The following is a 23,115-nucleotide window of genomic DNA, read 5'->3' on the forward strand; positions in this document are numbered from 1 at the left end:
GTTACCAGAACAGTTCTTGAAAATTCTACTATACTGAAATCGTGTTTTTTTTCCTTATTGTTGAGTGCCAATTAGCTACTCAATTATATTACGATCTAGCCTAATGTATGACTAATAAGTAATTTTATTTTAACCTAAACTTATAAATTATCTTATATACTAAGAAATTGTCCACTGACGCATCTTAGTCTTTCTTGATTTGAGATATGACACTTTGTTCACGTGTTCTTTCAGCACTAACACTATGTACACTATCACTAATCACTATACACTAACTCAAAAGGTTTGGTCCTTTTTAGTCTTCTCACTGTCTCCGTTACGTCAAGCAGCTGGATTGCTTCGACGTTAACGTGGTGGTGAAGCCTATAGTCGTGGGCTTTGGCAGATTTGGTGATAACTTTATGGACGTATTCAATTTGAAGGTCCCTATGAATATCATCATTTCTGATGTACCAGGGTGCATTTACAATATTCCTGAGTACTTTGTTTTGGAACCGTTGGATGATTTGGATGTTACTTTTTTTGGTACAGCCCCACAGCTGTATGCCATAAGTCCAAATGGGCATCAGGACTTGTCTGTACAAAAGAATCTTGTTGTGTATTGACAGCGAGGAATATCTACCAAGTAGCCAATACATCTGTTTTACTTTATATCAAGTTCTTTCCTTTTTTTCTTGACATGAACTTTCCAGCGCAACTTCACATCAAGTGTCATACCAAGGTATTTAGCTGTATCCACGTAGGAGATTTTTTGGTCGTTTATGAAGACAGCGTGATACTTTTTTGTTTTATTTGTGAAATCTATATGAACTGACTTTGATTCATTTAGCTTTATTCTCCACTTTTTAGTCCATTTATAGACTTTATTTAGCGCTATTTGTACGTTACCCACTGCCTCTTCATGTGTGCCTCCTACGGCCATAATGGCAGTATCATCAGCAAAAGTGGCAATAGTATTGTTTTCAAGGTCTGGAATATCGCAGGTATATAATAGGTACAGGACCGGCCCTAGACACTCCCTTGCGGAACTCCAGCTTTTATACATTTAAGCTCAGAGTAGGCATCTTCTTGTCTTACTCTAAATGCTCTATCTGTTATGTATGATTCCAGGATATCTGCGAATGATTTGGGTAGCTCGTTTCTAATTTTATGAATAAGACCTTCATGCCAAACTTTATCAAAAGCCTTTTCAATATCAAGAAATACCGTGGAACAAACTTTCTTTTCTTCAATTGTTTTTTCTATGGTGTTAACAATACTTGATCAATAGTTGAATGTTTCTCTCTGAATCCAAACTGATGATCTGGTATCAGGTTTTTGTTTTCTAATATTGGTTTCATCCTCTTCAGTAGGAGCTTTTCGAATAGTTTTGACATAATAGGCAACAAAGAGATAGGCCTATATGATGTTGCTTCATGAGGTGGTTTTCCTGGCTTAGCTATCATAATGACCTCGGCCACTTTCCACACATTAGGCACGTACCTGAGCCTAAATGCAGCGTTTATTATTGTGGTGAGCTTAACTATGGCTTTCCTTGGAAGGTTTAATAAAATTTCTCTCGTAATTAAATCATATCCAGGAGCTTTCTTGGGACCCAATTTGAGCTTTATTTCTCTACATATTTCTTTGGGTGTCACTAGTTTGATGTCTACATCTTCTTTGATTTCCCTAGTAGAGTCTTTATCAATTTCTTCTCCTTCGTATGGCTGAAATATATTCTCTAAGTGGTCTGCAAATCGTTTAGCCTTTTGGTCCACTCATTGTTTTCTTTTTTAATTGGAGGAATATGCATTAGTGACTTGTCCATATTCTTTGTCGCTTTCCAGAGTGAATAATTGGTGCTCCGGTCATTTGTCAAATTTTGAAGGTAATTGTCCATAGTTATTTGTTCATGCTTTTTGATTTCGCGCTTGATTTTTTTTGTAAGTTTTTTTTTTGTAACTGAAATCGTAACCGGGTAACTTTAGAAAAGCGTAAAACTTTTATCGTTGGACAATGGCCCCGATTCTCTAGTCTCTCTCTAAACTAAATTTAGAGTATCTGCATCCTTTTCTTTTTACTAATGATAAAAAAGGAACGGAACATGACTTTCACATTTAAAGACTCTAAATTTTAGTGCACAATACAAATTTAAACAGTATGTTCGCGAGTGCGTGCTAAAATCACGGGTTTTACCATCTAAAAATTAAATTTAGAAATGTCAAACTGCTTCTGTCCTTTTCATATTACAATAGTAAGAAGAGGGTGCGAATACTCTCAAATTAGGTTGTGCTTAGAATCGGTGCCAGTAACTAGTTACAATAATAATTGGATTCTAATAATTTTAGAGTCGGATCAATTAAGGTTTTTGGCGATCATCTTCAGCTTTGCTAGTTTTTTTGGTTAACAAAATCTAACCAAGTTTCTAGTTGTGATAATTATTTGTAATGATATCATGTCCAAAGACAATGTTTATCATGTGTTTCTAAAGTTACCCGATATCACAGTAATTTCCAATTGCTGCCCATACAGAATAGCTAAGCTTATTCCTAGCTTCATGTACCCACACAGACAGTTTAGTCTTAATAAGGAAAGCTGATCTTAAGCTGATCTGTAGCTTCATGGCTCTCCACAAAATATACATACACATGACTCACCATATCGCTGTTTTACATAAATAATCACACAACTCAAAAAATTGATTTTTGAGTTAAGGACACAGCGGGATCCAAAATAGTTAGGTAATAGGTAGTCCATATTTTTTAGTGAATAAAACTCACTCATACTCATATCTAAGGCAAAAATGACACAGTTACACCACAAAATGTCATTACCTATAGGTATTTGAAATTAATTTTTGGTGGTTTGTATTTTGTTTGTATTTGTTTGGATCTTTTGTAGGGATTTCCACACACCATGGTCTCGTGTCGTTGCTTGAATCCCTGTGACTCGTGTCATCTTCCACCTAGTGGACGGTCTTACAACGCTACGCTTTTCAGTGTAACGTCGCTTTTTTAGCACCTTGCGAGTTGCGACCCCAACGTCTATGGTTTTTCGAACTATGCTATGTGCTTCGAACCATTTCAGCTTAACAACCCGCTGAGCTAAGTCAGTTACTCTTGTTATCCTTTGAATCTCCTCATTTCTGATTTGATAACGTAGAAAAACTCTAAGCATAACTCTTTCCATAGCCCGCTGAGTGACTCCAAGTTTTTTTATGAGGCCCATAGGATATGGTCGCTAGGACCATTTCTCGGATCCATCATGTCATCCCTACCTGCTTATAATTTTCTTCATTTTCTGCTACTTTGGTAGAAAATTTGATCTAAGCAACATTATAACCTAATGTGCTAATAGGTTATTGGTCAACATTTGACGGTCAAATTATTTCTCTTTCTAAATACTTTGAATGGGAAAGACAACATCATGATCATACTGCTAATAATTTACCTACTTACCATTTTGCCAGTGACTTACCACATCCCCATTTTTATTCACCTTGGGGATTCCATATTGGTTTCGTAGTGGCGAGATTTTTAAAATATAGCTTTAACCAAATAAAAATAAATAGGTAGTCTCAAACACAATTATCTCTTTTCATTTATTTAATTTCAAATTCAAGAAGTATTATAAAAAACTCATAGTATTCGAATAATAATAAAAGTATATAGGTAAATAAGTAATAAAATTTCTCCTATTGCTAGACAAATTCGGAAAGAAAACTGAAATAAGAATGAAAAAAAAATCACGCAACAATAATACTACCTACCTACAATAATAAAATATAATGCTACAAATAAAATATTAGAAAATTGCAAATCACATATACCTACCTACTTAGGTAGATAAGACGTTTATACAAAAAAATATTGCACTGATTCTTAAACCACTATTGACATAAATAACTTATACCTAGGTGTAAGTAAGTTAAATTAAATCTTAGACGACCTTAGTACTTAACTACTTAATTAAAATAGCTTATAATATTAATTTAGGGAGAAGTTAAACATTTATCAGGCGACAACGTTGAATAAAGTTTGTTATAATATTATTATTAATTTATTTAATAACTATAGTGCGCGATAGGTCGAGATGGAAACCAGGGTATGAGGCGGGGGACGCCCCGCACACCCGCACGTCACCTGCGCTCGCCCGCTCTGTGTTATGGGCAGATTACACCTACCGAGTATAGTGGCGAGTCAGTGTCCTTGGCCGAGTACTCGGTTGGTATAAACACTTTAACGAGTGCAATTTCGCCGCGATTTCTCAGCCACAGCACTGTCTCGGCCGAGTGACATTAATTTACTGTCTCGCTTCACTACTAGGTAGGTGTAATCTACCCATTAGCGCGGGGGCTGTGCGAGGCGATATCGATTGCCATTTCAACCTGTCGCGTACTATAGGCACAGAATATATAATAGTACTAACGTACTATAGGCAGGTACGTAAAATCGCGTCGTAGGTATTTAGCTACCCGGAAGCTAGAGTCACCCAATGACACACCCAAGTCTGTCATTTTCAGTTAATTACTGTTATAAATAGCTAAACTCTCTCACGAACAGGTGCGAAGCTCCTATGATATAGATAATAATAAGTAGGACGTTGATAGCGATCGGTTCGTTTCGGAATTTCTTTTGGAGTATTCCGTATTTTTTTTTTTCGCAACTATTCAAGTAGTAACGCTTATGCTTCGGTTCCACTATCGGAATTCAGCAAAGAAGGATTCGTGATATTATCGCGAGTTGTGTGACAGGCGCCGCCGCGGCGTGGCGGCGGCAATCGTAATTTTCATATTTGCGCTAACCCGAATGTTTAACGAGCAAGGTAATCTAAATATATAAAAGGAAAAGGTGACTGACTGATTGACTGATCTATCAACGCACAGCACAAACTACTGGACGGATCAGGCTGAAATTTGGCATGCAGATAGCTATTATGACATAGGCATCCGCTAAGAAAGGATTTTTGAAAATTCTACCCCTAAAGGGGTGAAATAGGGGTTTGAAATTTGTGTAGTCCACGCGGACGAAGTCGCGAGCATAAGCTAGTCTAAATATTTAAAAGGAAAAGGTGACAGACTGACTAACTGATCTATCAACGCACAGCTGAAACTACTGGCCGGATTGGGCTAAAATTTTGCATGCAGATAACTATTATAACGTAGTCATCCGCTAAGAAGGGATTTTTGTAAATTATTCCCTAAGGGAGTAAAATAGGGTTTGAAATTGATGTAACCCACGCGGACGAAGTCGCGAACATAAGCTAGTACATAATATAGGATTTTTTAAAATATCACGTGGACTCTTTGTTTAGCCAGAAATACTACGCTATCTAATACGTACGTACGTATCTAATACGCTAGATCACAGGGAGGACTATTCGCGGAGAGAATATCGCGTCTGCCGGATGACTGATTTGAAAAACTTATTTAGAAAACGCGCCGAGCTGAGAACCTTCTCCTTTTTTGGAAGTCGGTTTAAAATTTAGTTAAAAACAAAACATTTACCGTGTCCCGAATAGAGTAGCCAGTTGAATTAATTATCGAATGCCAAACTATCGTAAAATTTGCCGAATCCCAATAGTGGGCCCGTACCTATTTAGTAGGTACAGTACGCGACAGAAAGTAATGTACATTGTACATCGACATTTAGAAGGAGATAGCAGATTTGTAGAGCGTTGTCTCTGTCGTTGAGACCGACAAAACGGCATATAGATATGAGTGACAGAGACAACGCTCTACAAAGCCAAAATGTCATTCTAAAGGCCCATGTACATTACTTTCTGCCGCGTTCTGTAACTACCATTAAAATAAAAATATGGCACGAAATGTAGGAGTTCCGCACCTGAATGGGTTGGAACAATGAAATAGTCTCGAAGTTTTAACTTTTAACATAAATAGGTACCTACTCCTTAACTTAATTTACTCTACTAAAATCTCGAATCGCACTCTGCCCACCCGACTCGACTTATCGTAAATGATGTCCCGTGTCCAGATACGACACTCCACGTTGATTACTACGCCACCTGAGGAGGAAAATAAGAGCATTAAAAACTGAAAATTATGGGAATTACCTCTACAATTAAAAGCAGTACTTTCCTTCGCAATACGCTAATTATCTAATTATGTTGAAAGTTCTCAAAGTAAATGGCTACAAGGGTTGCTGCCTGCTGGAAGGTCTGGTTATCTTGCAGCGCTGGGGATACGATCCGCTGCAAGAAGTTTATCGATTGGTATTAGAACGTGATATACTTGTATGTAAACTCATTACATCTAAAGTGAAGAGAGAATAAAATAGCGTTCTATATTTGTAAGTCTGTCACTTGTGAGTTGTCGTTATCGTTGGAAAAAGTAATGTCTTTCTGTTAATATAATAAATTATATTTATGTATTTACGAAGATTGAATTTATTGGGCGATCCACCTCCTGATCATAAATAGGTTATGGGCCTTCACATCTAAAACTAATAAGGGCATAATATTGTACCTAATAGGAATATTGTGTGTTTGCCGTAGAACTAGTTTATAGTTATTTTATTTTTATAATCAAATATTTTTGAGAGTTTTATTTAATCTTATTGATTGATAGAAAATTGTAAAGGCGTGTTTATATTACAATGTAATAGGTTAAGGGCGCGATGTAAGGGCGTGTTTATATTACACTGTAATAAGTTAAGGGCACACTATGTTGTTTGCGATGTAATGGTTTAAGGGCGCGTATTAGAACGTGATATACTTGTATGTAAACTCATTACATCTAAAGTGAAGAGAGAATAAAATAGCGTTCTATATTTGTAAGTCTGTCACTTGTGAGTTGTCGTTATCGTTGGAAAAAGTAATGTCTTTCTGTTAATATAATAAATTATATTTTATGTATTTATCAAGATTGAATTTATTGGGCGATCCACCTCCTGATCATAAATAATTGGGAATCCTGACGCAGAGCTGGCTAAATTTTATTCTACGCGTCAAACCAGAACTTTCATGTTTACTCTGAGGGTTCTCTAAGTAAAGTGCCACGAGGCGAGTGGCGCAAGGTTCAGGTTGGGTAGAGACCTGGTAGTGCAAGGGGTATGGTCCGCTTGTTCCAGCGGTTGATGCGGAACCGTGACGAAGAGGTTGAAACACCCATGTCTTGTCAGGATCTACGAGGTCCAATGCGACCCAGGTTGCCCTGAGCCGACCAGCCACATCCGGGAAGAACAGACGCAACTGACCCGCTTTCGTCTCATTCGCCCAGCACTCCTGCATCCAGAACTTTCAGTTGCAAGACACCCATGTTTATTTACGGTGAGGGTTCTTGAAAATAACCGCCACGAGGGGTGCAGGGTTCAGGTCTGGTAAGGACCTGGCAGCGCCTGGGATGCGGTCCGCTGTGGGCAGATGGTTGATGGGGAACCCCGGTGGAGAGTGAGCTGGATGTACTGGATTGGGCCGATGCTCTGCACATCGGAGCAGGTTCAGGTCAGGTAGGGACCTGGCATCGCATGGGATGTGGTGCAGTTGATGCGGATACTTGATGGAGAGGTGACTGGATGTTTTTCGTGTCAATCCAGAACTTTCCTTTGCACGATAGCTATGTTTACTTACGGTGAGGGTTCTCGAAGTAAACCGCCACGAGGGGTGCAGGGTTCAGGTCTGGTAAGGACCTGGCAGCGCGGGGGATGCGGTCCGCTGTGTGCAGACGGTTGATGGGAAACCCTGGTGGAGAGTGAGCCGGGATGTACTGGATCGGGCCAATGTTCTCCACATCGGAACTGAACTCTCCATTGCAAGATACCCATACGTAGTCGCCGTATACACTGCTCGGAAGGCGTTGCTGAAAATGTTTTATTTACTTGAAGAAAATAAATTCTCAATACAAACTTCTTAGATTCACATCATTCTATTATTTCTTTCTTTCTCTTGCCATTGTCCTATTTTATTTGGGGTCGAGCCTCCTTGTACGTAAGCACCAGGGTTTTCTGTCCTGGGTTGTCATTGGTGGAATGTTTGGAGCTTTAACATCCCTCTTGACATTGGACCACCATGTGGCTGGAGGTCTTCCTCTCCCTCGTGGTTTGGTATGGATATTCAGTACTTTCTTTATTGGGTAGTCATCGCTCCTTCTCATATCATTCAAATTAACTCTGTAAATTCTTATAAACTCTGACCTACTTACCACATTTACGTTCCTTTGCTCACTGGCCAGGATTTGCTAAAAAAAAGGTATTTGTGACGAGCATTATAAGAAAAATCTATTGACTTCATGTAATATTTTCCGAAAACGCAATAAAATGAAAGAGGAAATACCATCGCTCTCTTGATATTGTCAGGCATATCATCTGGTAGAGACATACGCATGGTCATGTTGTAAGGTTCAGGAACCCAGTAGTGGATCTGAAACAAGAGGATGAATAGATCAAAGTCAAATTGAATCGATGACCAGTATCCTCTTCGGATCACTGACTTCTTCTTCGACTAAGCAATTGTCCTATCTCGGTGGGGTCTGTTTTCTTACATTTTCTCTTTCTCTTTGCCTGGATCTATTGCAGGGTGCTTCCAATTTCTGAAGACTACTTAATAAGGCCCTCAGAGCCCTCAGGTCTATACTCACGCGACGTTTAGCTTGCCCTTTCTTGAGCACCCCTGAAAAGCTTCAGGAACGACGATATGTAGAAAACAGTACCGACGGAACTTTGCGGTTTTTGTCAATATTTGGATCACAGATCTAGCAGCGTAGATATGTATTTGAACTTGGCGCCCATCTGGATATCAAAGCTTTTATCGGCGAAGCTAACCTAATTCCCTTGATACTAAAACTTGTCTCCTATTTTACATGTATGCTTTGGGATTTTTTTATTGAAAAATGTTACAGTAAAACTAAAAGCCAGCCTTATCAAATTACTGTACAAATTTAATCTGTTTTAATCTGAATTTAAACTGTAGTTTTAATTTTTTAATTTGTAACATTTAGTTTGTATGTTTTGCTTTTTTTTTTTTTGTCTTTTCTTGTTATGTGAGCTGAATAAACTTTTATTTATTTATTTATTTATTTAAATCATGACCGTGTAGAATGTTGCCAAGAATACTGGGCTGTACTTCCGCGCTGGACAGCCAGGCCGATACTTTGCACAAAAAATGAACTAGCCCTTCTGTCATCAGATGAGGCTGAAAACTGCGGTGAAAAGTCTCGTAATTTTTTTTAACACTAAATTATAATTGTTTTGGATGGGATAAGTACCTACTTACATGATTCAACCTCAAAAAGACGCAAGGTTTGCCCACGTTGTACCCATAGAAGTTGTCAGCGGTGCAGGGCATCCAGGCCCTGAGGGACTGCTCGCAGTTGGGTGACGTCAGACGCTGGTCGTGGCGGTGTATGGAACACGGTGCTCGGGGGGGATCCTCCGGGACAGTTGTCTCGTACGCTGGGCATGAAGAAAAAATACGCTATAAGAGATGTCTATTATATTATATTATATAGTATATTTCTACGGTTATACCCACGTATCCAGTCGACATTAGCCCGAATAGTTTCGAACCGGCGCACAGCCCGTTGTGAGAGTGGCTGATGTGGGCGAGGGGGGGGGGGGGGGCGTAATTCAGGCAAGCGGAGCTAACAGTGTCGTGTCCCACGTGTCGTGGGCACAGATATGTCCCCACGACGGATGTCATTGTCTTAGCGTCAAAAAGACGTAAGTCTACTTGCATACAGATAAAACAATGACACCAGATGGGCGGTCTACATCCTAGCGGAATTTAATTCATACTGAACTCCGAACATGCGAAAGATTCCAAGGCGCCATCGCCAAGGAGGACAGAATCACGGCGATAGTCTCGCCGTGTGACAAACTATCGCCGCGAATGGAGATGGTACCTATGGTGGACTCGCTTCGCTCGTGGTTTAGAAATTGTAACACGCAGAAGTCACCTCGAAGGAAGTTGTTGATCTTGTCGAACCATTGCTGCCAGCTGCCAGGGTCGGCTGCGCGGAACTGGATCAGAGGCTGCTCGTAGTTATACGTGTCCGATCGCGGCCACACCTCCAGCTCTGTTCAACACAACAAACATTCGTACTTAAAAATCGACAAGAAAGCTTTAGGTATTTAGAGACAGTATTATTGGGTATACCTATTATGAAAAATCGAGAGCCTTGCTCACTCATATGGACAACAATACGCACTGCCCAGCCATAATAAAAATTTGCCTATTCACAAAGCTGGAAGTCTGAGATAGAGTTGTCTGAAATAAAAGATTATTTAATTATTTAGCTGACACCATTTTTACTCACCCACGTAACGTAAAGGTAGTAGGAGACCAAGCAGCAAGCCTATGATGCCAGCTGTAAAAAGATGCTTAAGTTATAGCCATTTTCCCATTTGTAGTCGATCCACCTTGATCGACATAAGGATCTGAGATATGGGCCTCATAAGAAAGCTCAGAGTCACTCAGCGGACTATGACGAGAGTTATGCTTGAAGTTTCTCTACCTGATCAAATCAGACATTCTCCTCGTCCACTACTTGACCTAGGTATCTTGCAGGGACTTCCCCACGTCACGGTCTTGTGCCACCTGAAGCGGTTCCCACTGCGACTGGTTTGATGTCGTTCGTTAACCTAGCGGGGAGTGGGCCAACGCTGAGCTTTTCGGTGCGAGGTCGACATCCTAGCACCTTGAAACCCCAACATCTAGGTATCGATTTTCGAACTACATAGGTACAATATGAGTAAGATATAACTTCGAACTACACATTATAATATGAATAAGATTCTGTTTATTGCTTGTAAGTTCTAAACCAACACACCAGCTAGTTTCTCCGTTCATCAAAGGTTGTCTGGGTGGAGATTGCTCTGAGAAATAAGGCCGCCTTTGCATACAATTGTTTTGATTTTTTAGTTTCTTTGTTTTGTCTTAGTTATTCCATGTTTTGCAACAAAGTTTTCTATCTATCTATTATGTTCCATCCATTACCACTTCAGCTTTGCAACCTGGTGTAGCTTACTCTGGTTCTCCTACGGATCTCCTCATTTCAGATTTGATCACGTAGAGAAACCCCAAGCATAAGCAAGCTCTCTATCGCCCGCTGAGTGACCTACCTTTCTAAACAAAACATTGCGGAAAAACTATCGAAAACTTCCTAACATAAACCCTAGAAAATTGAAATGGCTAACCTAGAATTGCAATGAAGCCTGATGAGTTCAGGCTGGTAATAAGGTAATAGGCTTAAAGGACTGCCTGATGCCTGTAATACAAGCTGGAAGTAGGTTATTCACGCTTCGACATGCAAATAGGTACCTACCTAACTACATTTTGTCAGTTTCAGAATTAACAAAATTTTACTGACAGGTTCATTGTTTTCAGTAAGCTAATTACCTATTATATTAGAAGCCTTTCAAAGGTTTAGGAGAAATATAATCCATACCTACTTAATAAAATCCATACTTACTAATTATAATTATAAATGCGATATGGGCGTCTGTCTTTCTGTTTGTCAGTAATCTTTACATGGCCCATCCGTTCAACCGATTTTGACTTCCTGAATGTGGGATTACCAAATTCAGACGACCTCCTCTATGGCGGGTGCACCGGCCACCAGCGCCGAATGTATCACATGAAGATCCTGGGGCCGTGGAGCCCAGGGGCTCGAGCTTTTTTTGAGGAAATTACAAAAATGGTCGTAGAGTTGATCGGAGACCCAAGAGCTAGCAACTATTTTGAACAAAGAATTAGTTTGGCCATCCAAAAAGGCAATGCTGCCAATATTTTGTGTACAATGCCACGCTGCGGTGGTTTCGATGAGACGGTTTAAGATTTGATTTTATTTAAATATTTTAGTTTTTTTTTAATGCAGCCAGCATTCTTCGCACTATTCCACGCGGGCATGTTTTTTTAAAAAGAATATTAGCCATGTTAAATGACTAATATTCCCCTTTCCTCTCCAACTAAGCGTCAGGCTTGTGCTAGGAGTAGGTACGACAATAGTGCAACGGGCGGGGTTTGAACCGTCGAACTTTAGATTTTCAGTTCACTCCATTACCGGTTGAGCTATTGAGGCTCTGAATTAGATAAAGCTAGCTTTAAGTTTTCATCAATATTTTTAGTTTTAATTTCGATTTAAGTTTATTTTGCAAATCGTTGTCTAACTGTACAAACTGCAAACTATAAATTTACAACAGTTCCCGTTTTAGCATTTTGTTACGGACCCCTAATAATCTCACTCACCAATCACAAGAACAGTCACGGCAACAATCACAATGATCTTAATAGTGCGTTTCTCCAAACCCATTTTCACTGCAATTTAAACCTTTTTTCCACCTATAAACAAATCAGCAGGATGATTCGCTAGAATAAACATTTTAATTTTTTGTTGAATTTTTCTATGAAACCTTGACATGATATGTATGCTTGACCTCACAAAGCGACACCACACCTAATGGGAAGTGATGATGTGACATAAAATGGGGCGATTTTCCCTAAAAGGTCATCCCGGTCTGGTCGAGATTTTTGTAAATGTTCCATGTTTGAAATTAGTTTCCTGAACCAATTTTGATAAGAATTCCATTGGCAAGGTCGGTATTTATATAAGGTTCACAGCAAACTGCAGGAGTCAAAATATTTACTCGTAACTTGAAATTATAATAATTACTGATTTAAAAATCAAATAACAGAAACTTGAGTAAGTAAACACTTTACACTAATTTTGTATAGTTTCAAAATAAACTGATGTGAAAATCACTCGAAATGAAAAACACAAACAACTGAGTAGGTAGGTATAAACTTTTAAAACTTCAATGGGTATCCATAATACTTTGTACATACTTAATATGATATAATTATTTATGGAAATGCAATAAATGAAAATTGAAATTGAAATTGAACTTTATCCGAGTTACCTAAAACCCTGTTAAGTACACCGAAATTGACGTGTTATTAAGTAATTTCGATTTTGATTAGAATTTCACTGCTTGCTAACTTAGGTTTTGGAAAACTGAAAGCCGCTAGCTGAATTATCCGGCCAGATAAGCTTATGAAAGCTCACAACTGATGAAACTTTTTTAAGAAACTTGTATAACTTTTGTTGTCTTTGTCCTGAAAACTTGCACTGTTTCACAACGTCCGATGTGCGCGGCTCCAGGGTTGAAGAGTGAATGGAGCAGATTCCGAGAACCGGAGTAATAATGGTAACAGGTCACATAGGATGTACGATCTACATTGACGGCTTTTTTTTTTAGGGTTCCGTACCTCAAAAGGAAAAACGGAACCCTTATAGGATCACTTTGTTGTCTGTCTGTCTGTCTGTCAAGAAACCTACAGGGTACCTACTTCCCGTTGACCTAGAATCATTAAATTTGGCAGGTAGGTAGATCTTATAGCTGACATTTGGGGAAATAGCTGAAAACCGTGAATTTAGGATTAGATCACACAAAAAAAATATTGTGGTCATGAACTAATAATTAGTATTTTCAACTTTCGAAGTGAGATAACTATATCAAGTGGGGTATCATATGAAAGGTCTTTATCTGTACATTCTAAAACAGAATTTTATTTATTTCTATGCAGCATAGTTTTTGAATTATTGTGCAAAATGTCGAAAAAATACGACTGTAGTATGGAACCATTATTGCGCGAGCCTGACTCGCACTTGGCCGGTTTTTTAAAACTAAACTAGCGTTTGACAGACCTGGTGGCAAGTGATGATGCAGCCTAAGATGGAGCACGCTTGTCTAGAAGATGCCTATACACTCTTGACTTGAACGAACCCATATTATAGTTGGAGGGGAAAACTGATGCTAGAAGGGTGTTCCAAATCTTAGGCCATATAAAAGGGCTTGACCTGTGCATTCTAAAACAGATTTTTATTTATTTTTATGCATCATAGTTTTTGAGTTATCCTGCAAAATGTCGAAAAAATGCGACTGTAGTACGGAACCCTCGGTCTGCGAGCCTGACTCGCACTTGGCCGGTTTTTTCCGCAATGTACATCAAAGTATTGTAATCCGGAACAAGGAGCTACGGATCCGCTACGACAGACGGCGGTGTCGGTCGTCCGGCGCCGCGACGGACTGGCGCCGACGACGGTGGGACCAAACATCCCCCACACCCCCGCAGTCTCACACCCTGGGGAGTGGGGACCATCACAGGGGCTGTATTGCGAAATGGGATTACGTCATCATTGCAAATTAACTTGGTATGGAATATGGATCTCGTACCACTAGTTGATGCCCACGACTTTCTACACGTAGATTTAGGTTTAGTTCTGTGTTCCATAAGTTTATCTACCTAGTTAGTTTTAAATACTCTGTGCCTAGTTTTCATACGCGTACTATGCCCGTGTGTTGTGGACATAATCTATATATATAAAAGGAAAAGGTGACTGACTGACTGACTGACTGAATGACTGACTGACTGACTGACTGATCTATCAACGCACAGCTCAAACTACTGGACAGATCGGGCTGAAATTTGGCATGCAGATAGCTATTATGACGTAGGCATCCGTAAAGGATTTTTGAAAATTCAACTCCTAAGGGGGTGAAATAGGGTTTTGAAATTTTGTAGTCCACGCGGACGAAGTCGCGAGCATAAGCTAGTTTTTATTATAAGTGTTAATTTCTCATTGGAGACTGCTTTGGTTTAAGTGTTTTTATATATATACTATCTGTTTATCTAATTGTAACTGTTTGTCTCTACAAAATAAAATAAATTTAATTTAAAATTAAATTTATAAATCCCGGTCGGAACTCTTTGATTTTCCGAGATAAAAAGTAGCTGTTACTATCCAGGTCTTGCATATCCATGCAAGAAATCACATCGATCTGTTACTCCGTTGCGACGTGATTGAAGTACAAACCAACAAACACACTTTCGCATTTATATTATGGTACAATAAGAATAGAATAATATATTTTTATTCAAGTAAACTTTACAAGTGCTTTTGAATCGTCAGGTAGTTTAATTTACCACCGGTTCGGAATGCCGTTCCTACCAAGAAGAACCAGCAAGAAACTCGGCGGTTGCTCTTTTTTAAAAGTTTTCAATTTACAATGTTATTATACCATACTGTACACAAGCCATTGCAGTCTCGTGCAATGCTGGAGCGAGTCAAATCCAAGCTTTTTTTATCGTTTACATAGTCTCAATTTCATAAAAGTCGTCTTGTTGTTGCTAGTCCTCGCACTGCTTTCCAACTTTTCGTCAGTGCCTTGGAAAGTTCAGCTTAGATTACTTAAGCAAACTTCCATCAACAGTGTAAACAACCATACCTATAGTACGCGACGGGTCCAGATGGCAATCGGGGTATGAACCGGGGGCACGCCCCGCTTTAAAGCACATCACCCGCGCTACCCCGCACCGGGTTAGCGCGGGAGCTGTGCGGGTGTGCGGGGCGTTCCCACCCCGATTGCCACCTCGACCTGTCACATACTGGCGACTGATAGCGTAGCAATAGGTATATCCAAGAAGATTTAACACTAGTTATAGATAAAGGTACTATGCGTTTTAATTAAGAAGAACTTTTATCGTCTTAGTTCTTACACATTAAAAAAATTTTGCTTGTCTGTCTGTTTATTAGCAACTAGCTTATGCTCGCGACTTCGTCCGCGTGGACTACACAAATTTCAAACCCCTTTTTCACCCCCTTAGGAGTTGAATTTTCAAAAATCCTTTCTTAGCGGATGCCTACGTCATAATAGCTATCTGCATGCCAAATTTCAGCCCGATCCGTCCAGTAGTTTGAGCTGTGCGTTGATAGATCAGTCAGTCAGTCAGTCAGTCAGTCACCTTTTCCTTTTATATATTTAGATGAATACTCTGTCATCATCATCACTTATCGCCGCCATAGAGAGTTTCCTCTCAGTATGAGAAGCGTTTGGCCATAGTCCACCACGCTAGCCCAATGCGAATTAGCAGGCTTCACAACCTTATAGAATTCTCAGGCATAGAGGTTTGCCATTAAATCAAGTGATATTTTAATCCGAAAAGTTAGAGGAGGTTCGAACCTCTGAACTCCCAAATAAGAAGCGGACGTCCTAACTACTAGGCTGTCACGACTATCATAAGCTAAGTAGTATCGTCATACTACTTGGCTTATGCCCACGACTTCATCCGCGTGGACTGCGCTTTCAAACCCCTATTTTATCCCTTTAGGGGTTGTATTTTCAGACATCCATTCTTAGCGGATCTGTCTACGTCTGTGGTCTATCTGCACACCAAATTTCAGCCCGATCGGCCCAGTTGATAGATCAGTTAGTCAGTCAGTCAGCTAGTCAGCTTTTCCTTTTATGTACAACTAGAGGATGCCCTCGACTTCGTCATCGATTTTGGTTTTTACAAATCCCGTGGGAACTCTTTGATTTTCCGGGATAAAAAGTAGCCCATGTCCAAGGCCCCGGAATGTAAACTAATTTCAAATTTCATCAAAATCGGTTAAAGTGTTGGGCCGTGAAAAGCTAGCAAACAGACAGACAGACAGACAGACACACATTCGCATTTATAATAATAGTATGGGGTACAGATACAGATTTGGCGCGATTGCAGTGAGAAATAGTAAAATAGAAATTAATTAATGTTGTTTTGGTACTAGCGGGAAACTTTGATAGGTATGAGAGTTGCATACCTTTTTTTTTTTAACAGAGATAGCGAGCAAACGAACAGGCGGGTCATTTGCAGCACCAGAGGAACCGCCGATGCGTTGCCGGCCTTTCAGGAATTTGTTGGTCCGCCCCTTGAATAACCCCATGTTGTAATCTAGTGGGAACACCGCCGAAGGGAGTTGATTCCACAGTTTGCATGTGCGTGGAATAAAGGATCTGGCACAACGGGTGGTCGAAGTGCTCCAGAAACCCAAGTGGTGAGGTTCGAATTGATTGCGATGGCGTACGGTACGATTGTAGAAAAAGGAGGGTGGAATGAGATCAAACAACTCTTCGGAACACTCTCCATTATAGAGGCGATAGAACACGCAAAGAGAGCTTACGTCTCTGCGGTGTTCCAGACTTTCCAGCAATTTTAGACTTGCCTTTACACAAGTTTAAAAAATGTGTTAAAAGTATGCTCCTAAAAAAAGCATATTATATAGTCGCAGACTATGTAAACGATAAAAAAGCTTGGATTTGACTCGCTCCAGCAATGCACGGGGCTGCAATGGCTTGTATAGTACGGTATAATAACATTGTAAATTGAAAAATTAAAAAGAGCAACCGCCGAGTTTCTTGCTGGTTCTTCTCGGTAGGAACGGCATTCCGAACCAGTGGTAAATTAAAACTACCTGACTATTCATAAGCACTTTTAAAAAGTTTACATTAATAAAAAACATTCTATTCTATTCTATTCTATTCTATTCTATTCTATTCTATTCTATTCTATTCTATTCTATTCTATTCTATTCTATTCTATTCTATTCTATTCTATTCTATTCTATTCTATTCTATTCTATTCTATTCTATTCTATTCTATTCTATTCTATTCTATTCTATTCTATTCTATTCTATTCTATTCTATTCTATTCTATTCTATTCTATTCTATTCTATTCTATTCTATTCTATTCTATTCTATTCTATTCTATTCTATTCTATTCTATTCTATTCTATTCTATTCTATTCTATTCTATTCTATTCTATTCTATTCTATTCTATTCTATTCTATTCTATTCTATTCTATTCTATTCTATTCTATTCTATTCTATTCTATTCTATTCTATTCTATTCTATTCTATTCTATTCTATTCTATTCTATTCTATTCTATTCTATTCTATTCTATTCTATTCTATTCTATCTATTCTATTCTATTCTATTCTATTCTATTCTATTCTATTCTATTCTATTCTATTCTATTCTTCTATTCTATTCTATTCTATTCTATTCTATTCTATTCTATTCTATTCTATTCTATTCTATTCTATTCTATTCTATTCTATTCTATCTATTCTATTCTATTCTATTTATATTCTATTCATTCTATCTATTCTATTCTATTCTATTCTATTCTTCTATTCTATTCATTCTATTCTATTCTATTCTATTCTATTCTATCTTATTATTCTATTCTATTCTATTCTATTCTATTCTATTCTATTCATTCTATTCTATTCTATTCTATTCTATTCTATTATTCTATTCTATTCTATTCTATTCTATTCTATTTATTCTATTCTATTCTATTCTATTCTATTCTATTCTATTCTATTCTATTCATTCTATCTATTCTATTCTATTCTATTCTATTCTATTCTATTCTATTCTATTCTATTCTATTCTATTCTATTTATCTATTCTATTCTATTCTATTCTTCTATTCTATTCTATTCTATTCTATTCTATTCTATTCTATTCTATTCTATTCTATTCTATTCTATTCTATTCTATTCTATTCTATTCTATTCTATTCTATTCTATTCTATTCTATTCTATTCTATTCTATTCTATTCTATTCTATTCTATTCTATTCTATTCTATTCTATTCTATTCTATTCTATTCTATTCTATTCTATTCTATTCTATTCTATTCTATTCTATTCTATTCTATTCTATTCTATTCTATTCTATTCTATTCTATTCTATTCTATTCTATTCTATTCTATTCTATTCTATTCTATTCTATTCTATTCTATTCTATTCTATTCTATTCTATTCTATTCTATTCTATTCTATTCTATTCTATTCTATTCTATTCTATTCTATTCTATTCTATTCTATCCTATCCTATCCTATCCTATCCTATCCTATCCTATCCTATCCTATCCTATCCTATCCTATCCTATCCTATCCTATCCTATCCTATCCTATCCTATCCTATCCTATCCTATCCTATCCTATCCTATCCTATCCTATCCTATCCTATCCTATCCTATCCTATCCTATCCTATCCTATCCTATCCTATCCATCCTATCCTATCCTATCCTATCCTATCCTATCCTATCCTATCCTATCCTATCCTATCCTATCCTATCCTATCCTATCCTATCCTATCCTATCCTATCCTATCCTATCCTATTCTATTCTATTCTATTCTATTCTATTCTATTCTATTCTATTCTATTCTATTCTATTCTATTCTATTCTATTCTATTCTATTCTATTCTATTCTATTCTATTCTATTCTATTCTATTCTATTCTATTCTATTCTATTCTATTCTATTCTATTCTATTCTATTCATTCTAGTCCTATTCTAGTCTATTCTATTCTATTCCATTCCATTCCATTCCATTCCATTCCATTCCATTCCATTCCATTCCATTCCATTCCATTCCATTCCATTCCATTCCATTCCATTCCTTCCATTCCATTCCATTCCATTCCATTCCATTCCATTCCATTCCATTCCATTCCATTCCATTCCATTCCATTCCATTCCATTCCATTCCATTCCATTCCATTCCATTCTATTCTATTCTATTCTATTCTATTCTATTCTATTCTATTCTATTCTATTCTATTCTATTCTATTCTATTCTATTCTATTCTATTCTATTCTATTCTATTCTATTCTATTCTATTCTATTCTATTCTATTCTATTCTATTCTAGTCTATTCTATTCTAGTCTATTCTATTCTATTCTATTCTATTCTATTCTATTCTATTCTATTCTATTCTATTCTATTCTATTCTATTCTATTCTATTCTATTCTATTCTATTCTATTCTATTCTATTCTATTCTATTCTATTCTATTCTATTCTATTCTATTCCAACGAGCCGGTTAGTTTGGGTTCGTCCACAAGTCGAACAGCCCGGAACTTCTTACTTGGAACGCATAGTACCTATTGTTATGGTGTATTAAAGGATTCTATTCTATTCTATTCTATTCTATTCTATTCTATTCTATTCTATTCTATTCTATTCTATTCTATTCTATTCTATTCTATTCTATTCTATTCTATTCTATTCTATTCTATTCTATTCTATTCTATTCTATTCTATTCTATTCTATTCTATTCTATTCTATTCTATTCTATTCTATTCTATTCTATTCTATTCTATTCTATTCTATTCTATTCTATTCTATTCTATTCTATTCTATTCTATTCTATTCTATTCTATTCTATTCTATTCTATTCTATTCTATTCTATTCTATTCTATTCTATTCTATTCTATTCTATTCTATTCTATTCTATTCTATTCTATTCTATTCTATTCTATTCTATTCTATTCTATTCTATTCTATTCTATTCTATTCTATTCTATTCTATTCTATTCTATTCTATTCTATTCTATTCTATTCTATTCTATTCTATTCTATTCTATTCTATTCTATTCTATTCTATTCTATTCTATTCTATTCTATTCTATTCTATTCTATTCTATTCTATTCTATTCTATTCTATTCTATTCTATTCTATTCTATTCTATTCTATTCTATTCTATTCTATTCTATTCTATTCTATTCTATTCTATTCTATTCTATTCTATTCTATTCTATTCTATTCTATTCTATTCTATTCTATTCTATTCTATTCTATTCTATTCTATTCTATTCTATTCTATTCTATTCTATTCTATTCTATTCTATTCTATTCTATTCTAGTCTAGTCTATTCTATTCTATTCTATTCTATTCTATTCCATTCCATTCCATTCCATTCTATTCTATTCTATTCTATTCTATTCTATTCTATTCTATTCTATTCTATTCTATTCTATTCTATTCTATTCTATTCTATTCTATTCAAGTCTATTCTAGTCTATTCTATTCTAGTCTATTCTATTCTATTCTATTCTATTCTATTCTATTCTATTCTATTCTATTCTATTCTATTCTATTCTATTCTATTCTATTCTATTCTATTCTATTCCAACGAGCCGGTTAGTTTGGGTTCGTCCACAAGTCGAACAGCCCGGAACTTCTTACTTGGAACGCATAGTACCTATTGTTATGGTGTATTAAAGGAAAGGGGATGAAAGTGGGGTAGAAGGGCGCAAGCGGCGACGGCGCGGCGCCGCGGTATTGGCAAATTTTGGCGGATCGCCGGAGTCAGGGAGTTCGGAGACCCCGTATCGGGAATGTTACGAGGTCTTTGTAAACTCTGTTCACTAACATAGTGTCGCTACTCAACTAGTGTTTATTATTTATTTTTATTTATTACAATAAACACAAGAATAATATAGTAGGTAGGTAGGTATTCTATTGTATTCTTAGAATAGAAAACATTTATTTAACAAACACAGTGAAAAATCTAAATATATAAAAGGAAAAGGTGACTGACTGACTGACTGACTGACTGATCTATCAACGCACAGCTCAAACTACTGGACGGATCGGGCTGAAATTTTGCATGCAGATAGCTATTATGACGTAAGCATCCGCTAAGAAAGGATTTTTGAAAATTCAGCTCCTAAGGGGGTGAAATAGGGGTTTGAAATTTGTGTAGTCCACGCGGACGAAGTCGCGAGCATAAGCTAGTAATATAATAAAAGCAAAATAATAAATTCGCCTGCGGGTATAGCGACACTAAGTTAGTGAACAGACTTTAGTTTGACCTGTTTGTACTATGTAGTTGATGCCCGTGACTTCATGTGCATTTAGGCTTTTGAAAATCGCGTGGGAACTCTTTAATATTCCGGGATAAAAGTAGCCTATAGCACTCTACTGCTGTGATAGCCTAGTTAAGCTGTGATAGCCTAGTGGTTAGGACGTCCGCCTTCTAATCGGAGGTCGGGGGTTCGATCCCGGGCACGCACCTCTAACTTTTCGGAGCTATGTGCGTTTTAATTAATTAAATATCACTTGCTTTAACGGTGAAGGAAAACATTGTGAGGAAACCTGCATGCCTGAGAGTTCTCCATAATGTTCTCAAAGGTGTGTGAAGTCTACCAATCCGCACATGGCCAGCGTGGTAGACTATGGCCAAAACCCTTCTCACTCTGAGAGGAGACCCGCGCTCTGTAGTCAGCTGGTGATGGGTTGATCATGATGATGATGATGATATCACTCTTCAGGTCTTTAAGTATCGCCATACAAAAATTCACGACGATACGTCGCTCCGTTGTGACGTGATTGAAGAACAAACCAACAAACCACAACACACCTTTGAGAAGACTATGAAGAACTCTCAGGCATGATTCCTCACGATGTTTTCCTTCACCGTTAAAGCAAGTGATATTTAATTACTTAAAACGCACATAACTCCGAAAAGTTAGAGGTGCGTGCCCGGGATCGAACCCCTGACCTCCAATTAAGAGGTTAGGACTTAACCACGATGCGTGCGCGAACTGACTCCCTTTGAAAAAGGACCCCGGAAGGGTTCGAAACTAGTCGGGCTAACGTCGACTACACACGTGAGTAAAGCCGGGTGTGAGATATTATATATATAAAGAAATAATCATCTTAATATAATATAAAAGGAAAAGGTAACTGACTGACTGACTGACTGACTGACTTACTGACTGATCTATCAACGCACAGCTCAAACTACTGGACGGATCGGGCTGAAATTTGGCATGCAGATAGCTATTATGACGTAGGCATCCGCTAAGATAGGATTTTTGAAAATTCAACCCCTAAGGGGGTGAAATAGGGGTTTGAAATTTGTGTGTCCACGCGAACGAAGTCGCGAGCATAAGCTAGTGTATTATAAAATCAGTTCAGATTTGACGCAGTTATGGAGTAAAATCGGTAAAAAAATTGATCCTGTACTTATCCTGCAGAATCCCAATTTTTTTCGGAATAAAACTACTTACCCTAATATATTATGTTAACCCAGACTATCGGCTACCATTGTACCAAATCGCATTTGAATCCGTTTTGTAGTTGTTTTTCAAAATTTATTGTTTTTTTTCTATTTTTGTGTGAAAATCTTAGTGCGGTTTACAGAATACATCTACTTAGGTAGGTACCAAGTTTCAACAGTATATCTCTTACAGTTTAGGAAAAAATTACATCAGGGTTCCGTTTTTAACCATTTGACTACGGAACCCTAAAAAGCAAGCAACCCGCCCTGGCTTAGTACGTGTAGGTTGCTTGAGAGAAACAATAACTCCAATATTCCCAAGAATGGAAAGTCATAAAATGGCGAGATTTTTTATTAATGCCATCGACTCTCCATATTTTTCTAAGTTTCTGTCTTCAATAAGATATTATACTTTCTTAGATTATAGTTTTTGTTTTATCTACTTAACTAGTGCGAAAATCAAAGTCATGTTAAATTTATTAAGAATAT

At 37.4% G+C, this 23,115-nt stretch overlaps 2 protein-coding genes across 4 annotated transcripts in view; one reads left to right on the forward strand and one right to left on the reverse strand.

Annotated features, from left to right (window-relative positions):
• The window catches only part of EMC5 (ER membrane protein complex subunit 5), a 216,113-nt gene that overhangs the window by 68,578 nt on the left and 124,420 nt on the right, over window positions 1–23,115 (forward strand). The window lies entirely within an intron of this gene.
• LOC117984653 (sodium/potassium-transporting ATPase subunit beta-2-like) lies at window positions 3,576–13,266 on the reverse strand. Of its 3 annotated transcripts, none has more exons than XM_069501781.1 (9): window positions 12,852–13,264; window positions 12,181–12,262; window positions 10,250–10,300; window positions 9,890–10,009; window positions 9,208–9,386; window positions 8,269–8,355; window positions 8,138–8,173; window positions 7,567–7,795; window positions 3,576–6,003 (listed from the first exon to the last, which is right to left on the reverse strand). In XM_069501781.1, the coding sequence occupies exons 2-9, from the start codon at window positions 12,242–12,244 to the stop codon at window positions 5,900–5,902; spliced, it is 870 nt and encodes a 289-aa protein (XP_069357882.1). In that variant the 5' UTR covers window positions 12,245–12,262; window positions 12,852–13,264; the 3' UTR covers window positions 3,576–5,899. The 3 variants fall into 3 exon arrangements, with proteins under 3 accessions (XP_069357882.1, XP_034827177.1, XP_069357883.1); XM_034971286.2 differs by having other exon boundaries at window positions 12,181–12,273; window positions 12,852–13,263; XM_069501782.1 differs by lacking the exon at window positions 8,138–8,173 and having other exon boundaries at window positions 12,181–12,273; window positions 12,852–13,266.

This window comes from Maniola hyperantus, chromosome 1 (assembly GCF_902806685.2).
Source record: "Maniola hyperantus chromosome 1, iAphHyp1.2, whole genome shotgun sequence".
NCBI classification, from domain to species: domain Eukaryota; kingdom Metazoa; phylum Arthropoda; class Insecta; order Lepidoptera; family Nymphalidae; genus Maniola; species Maniola hyperantus.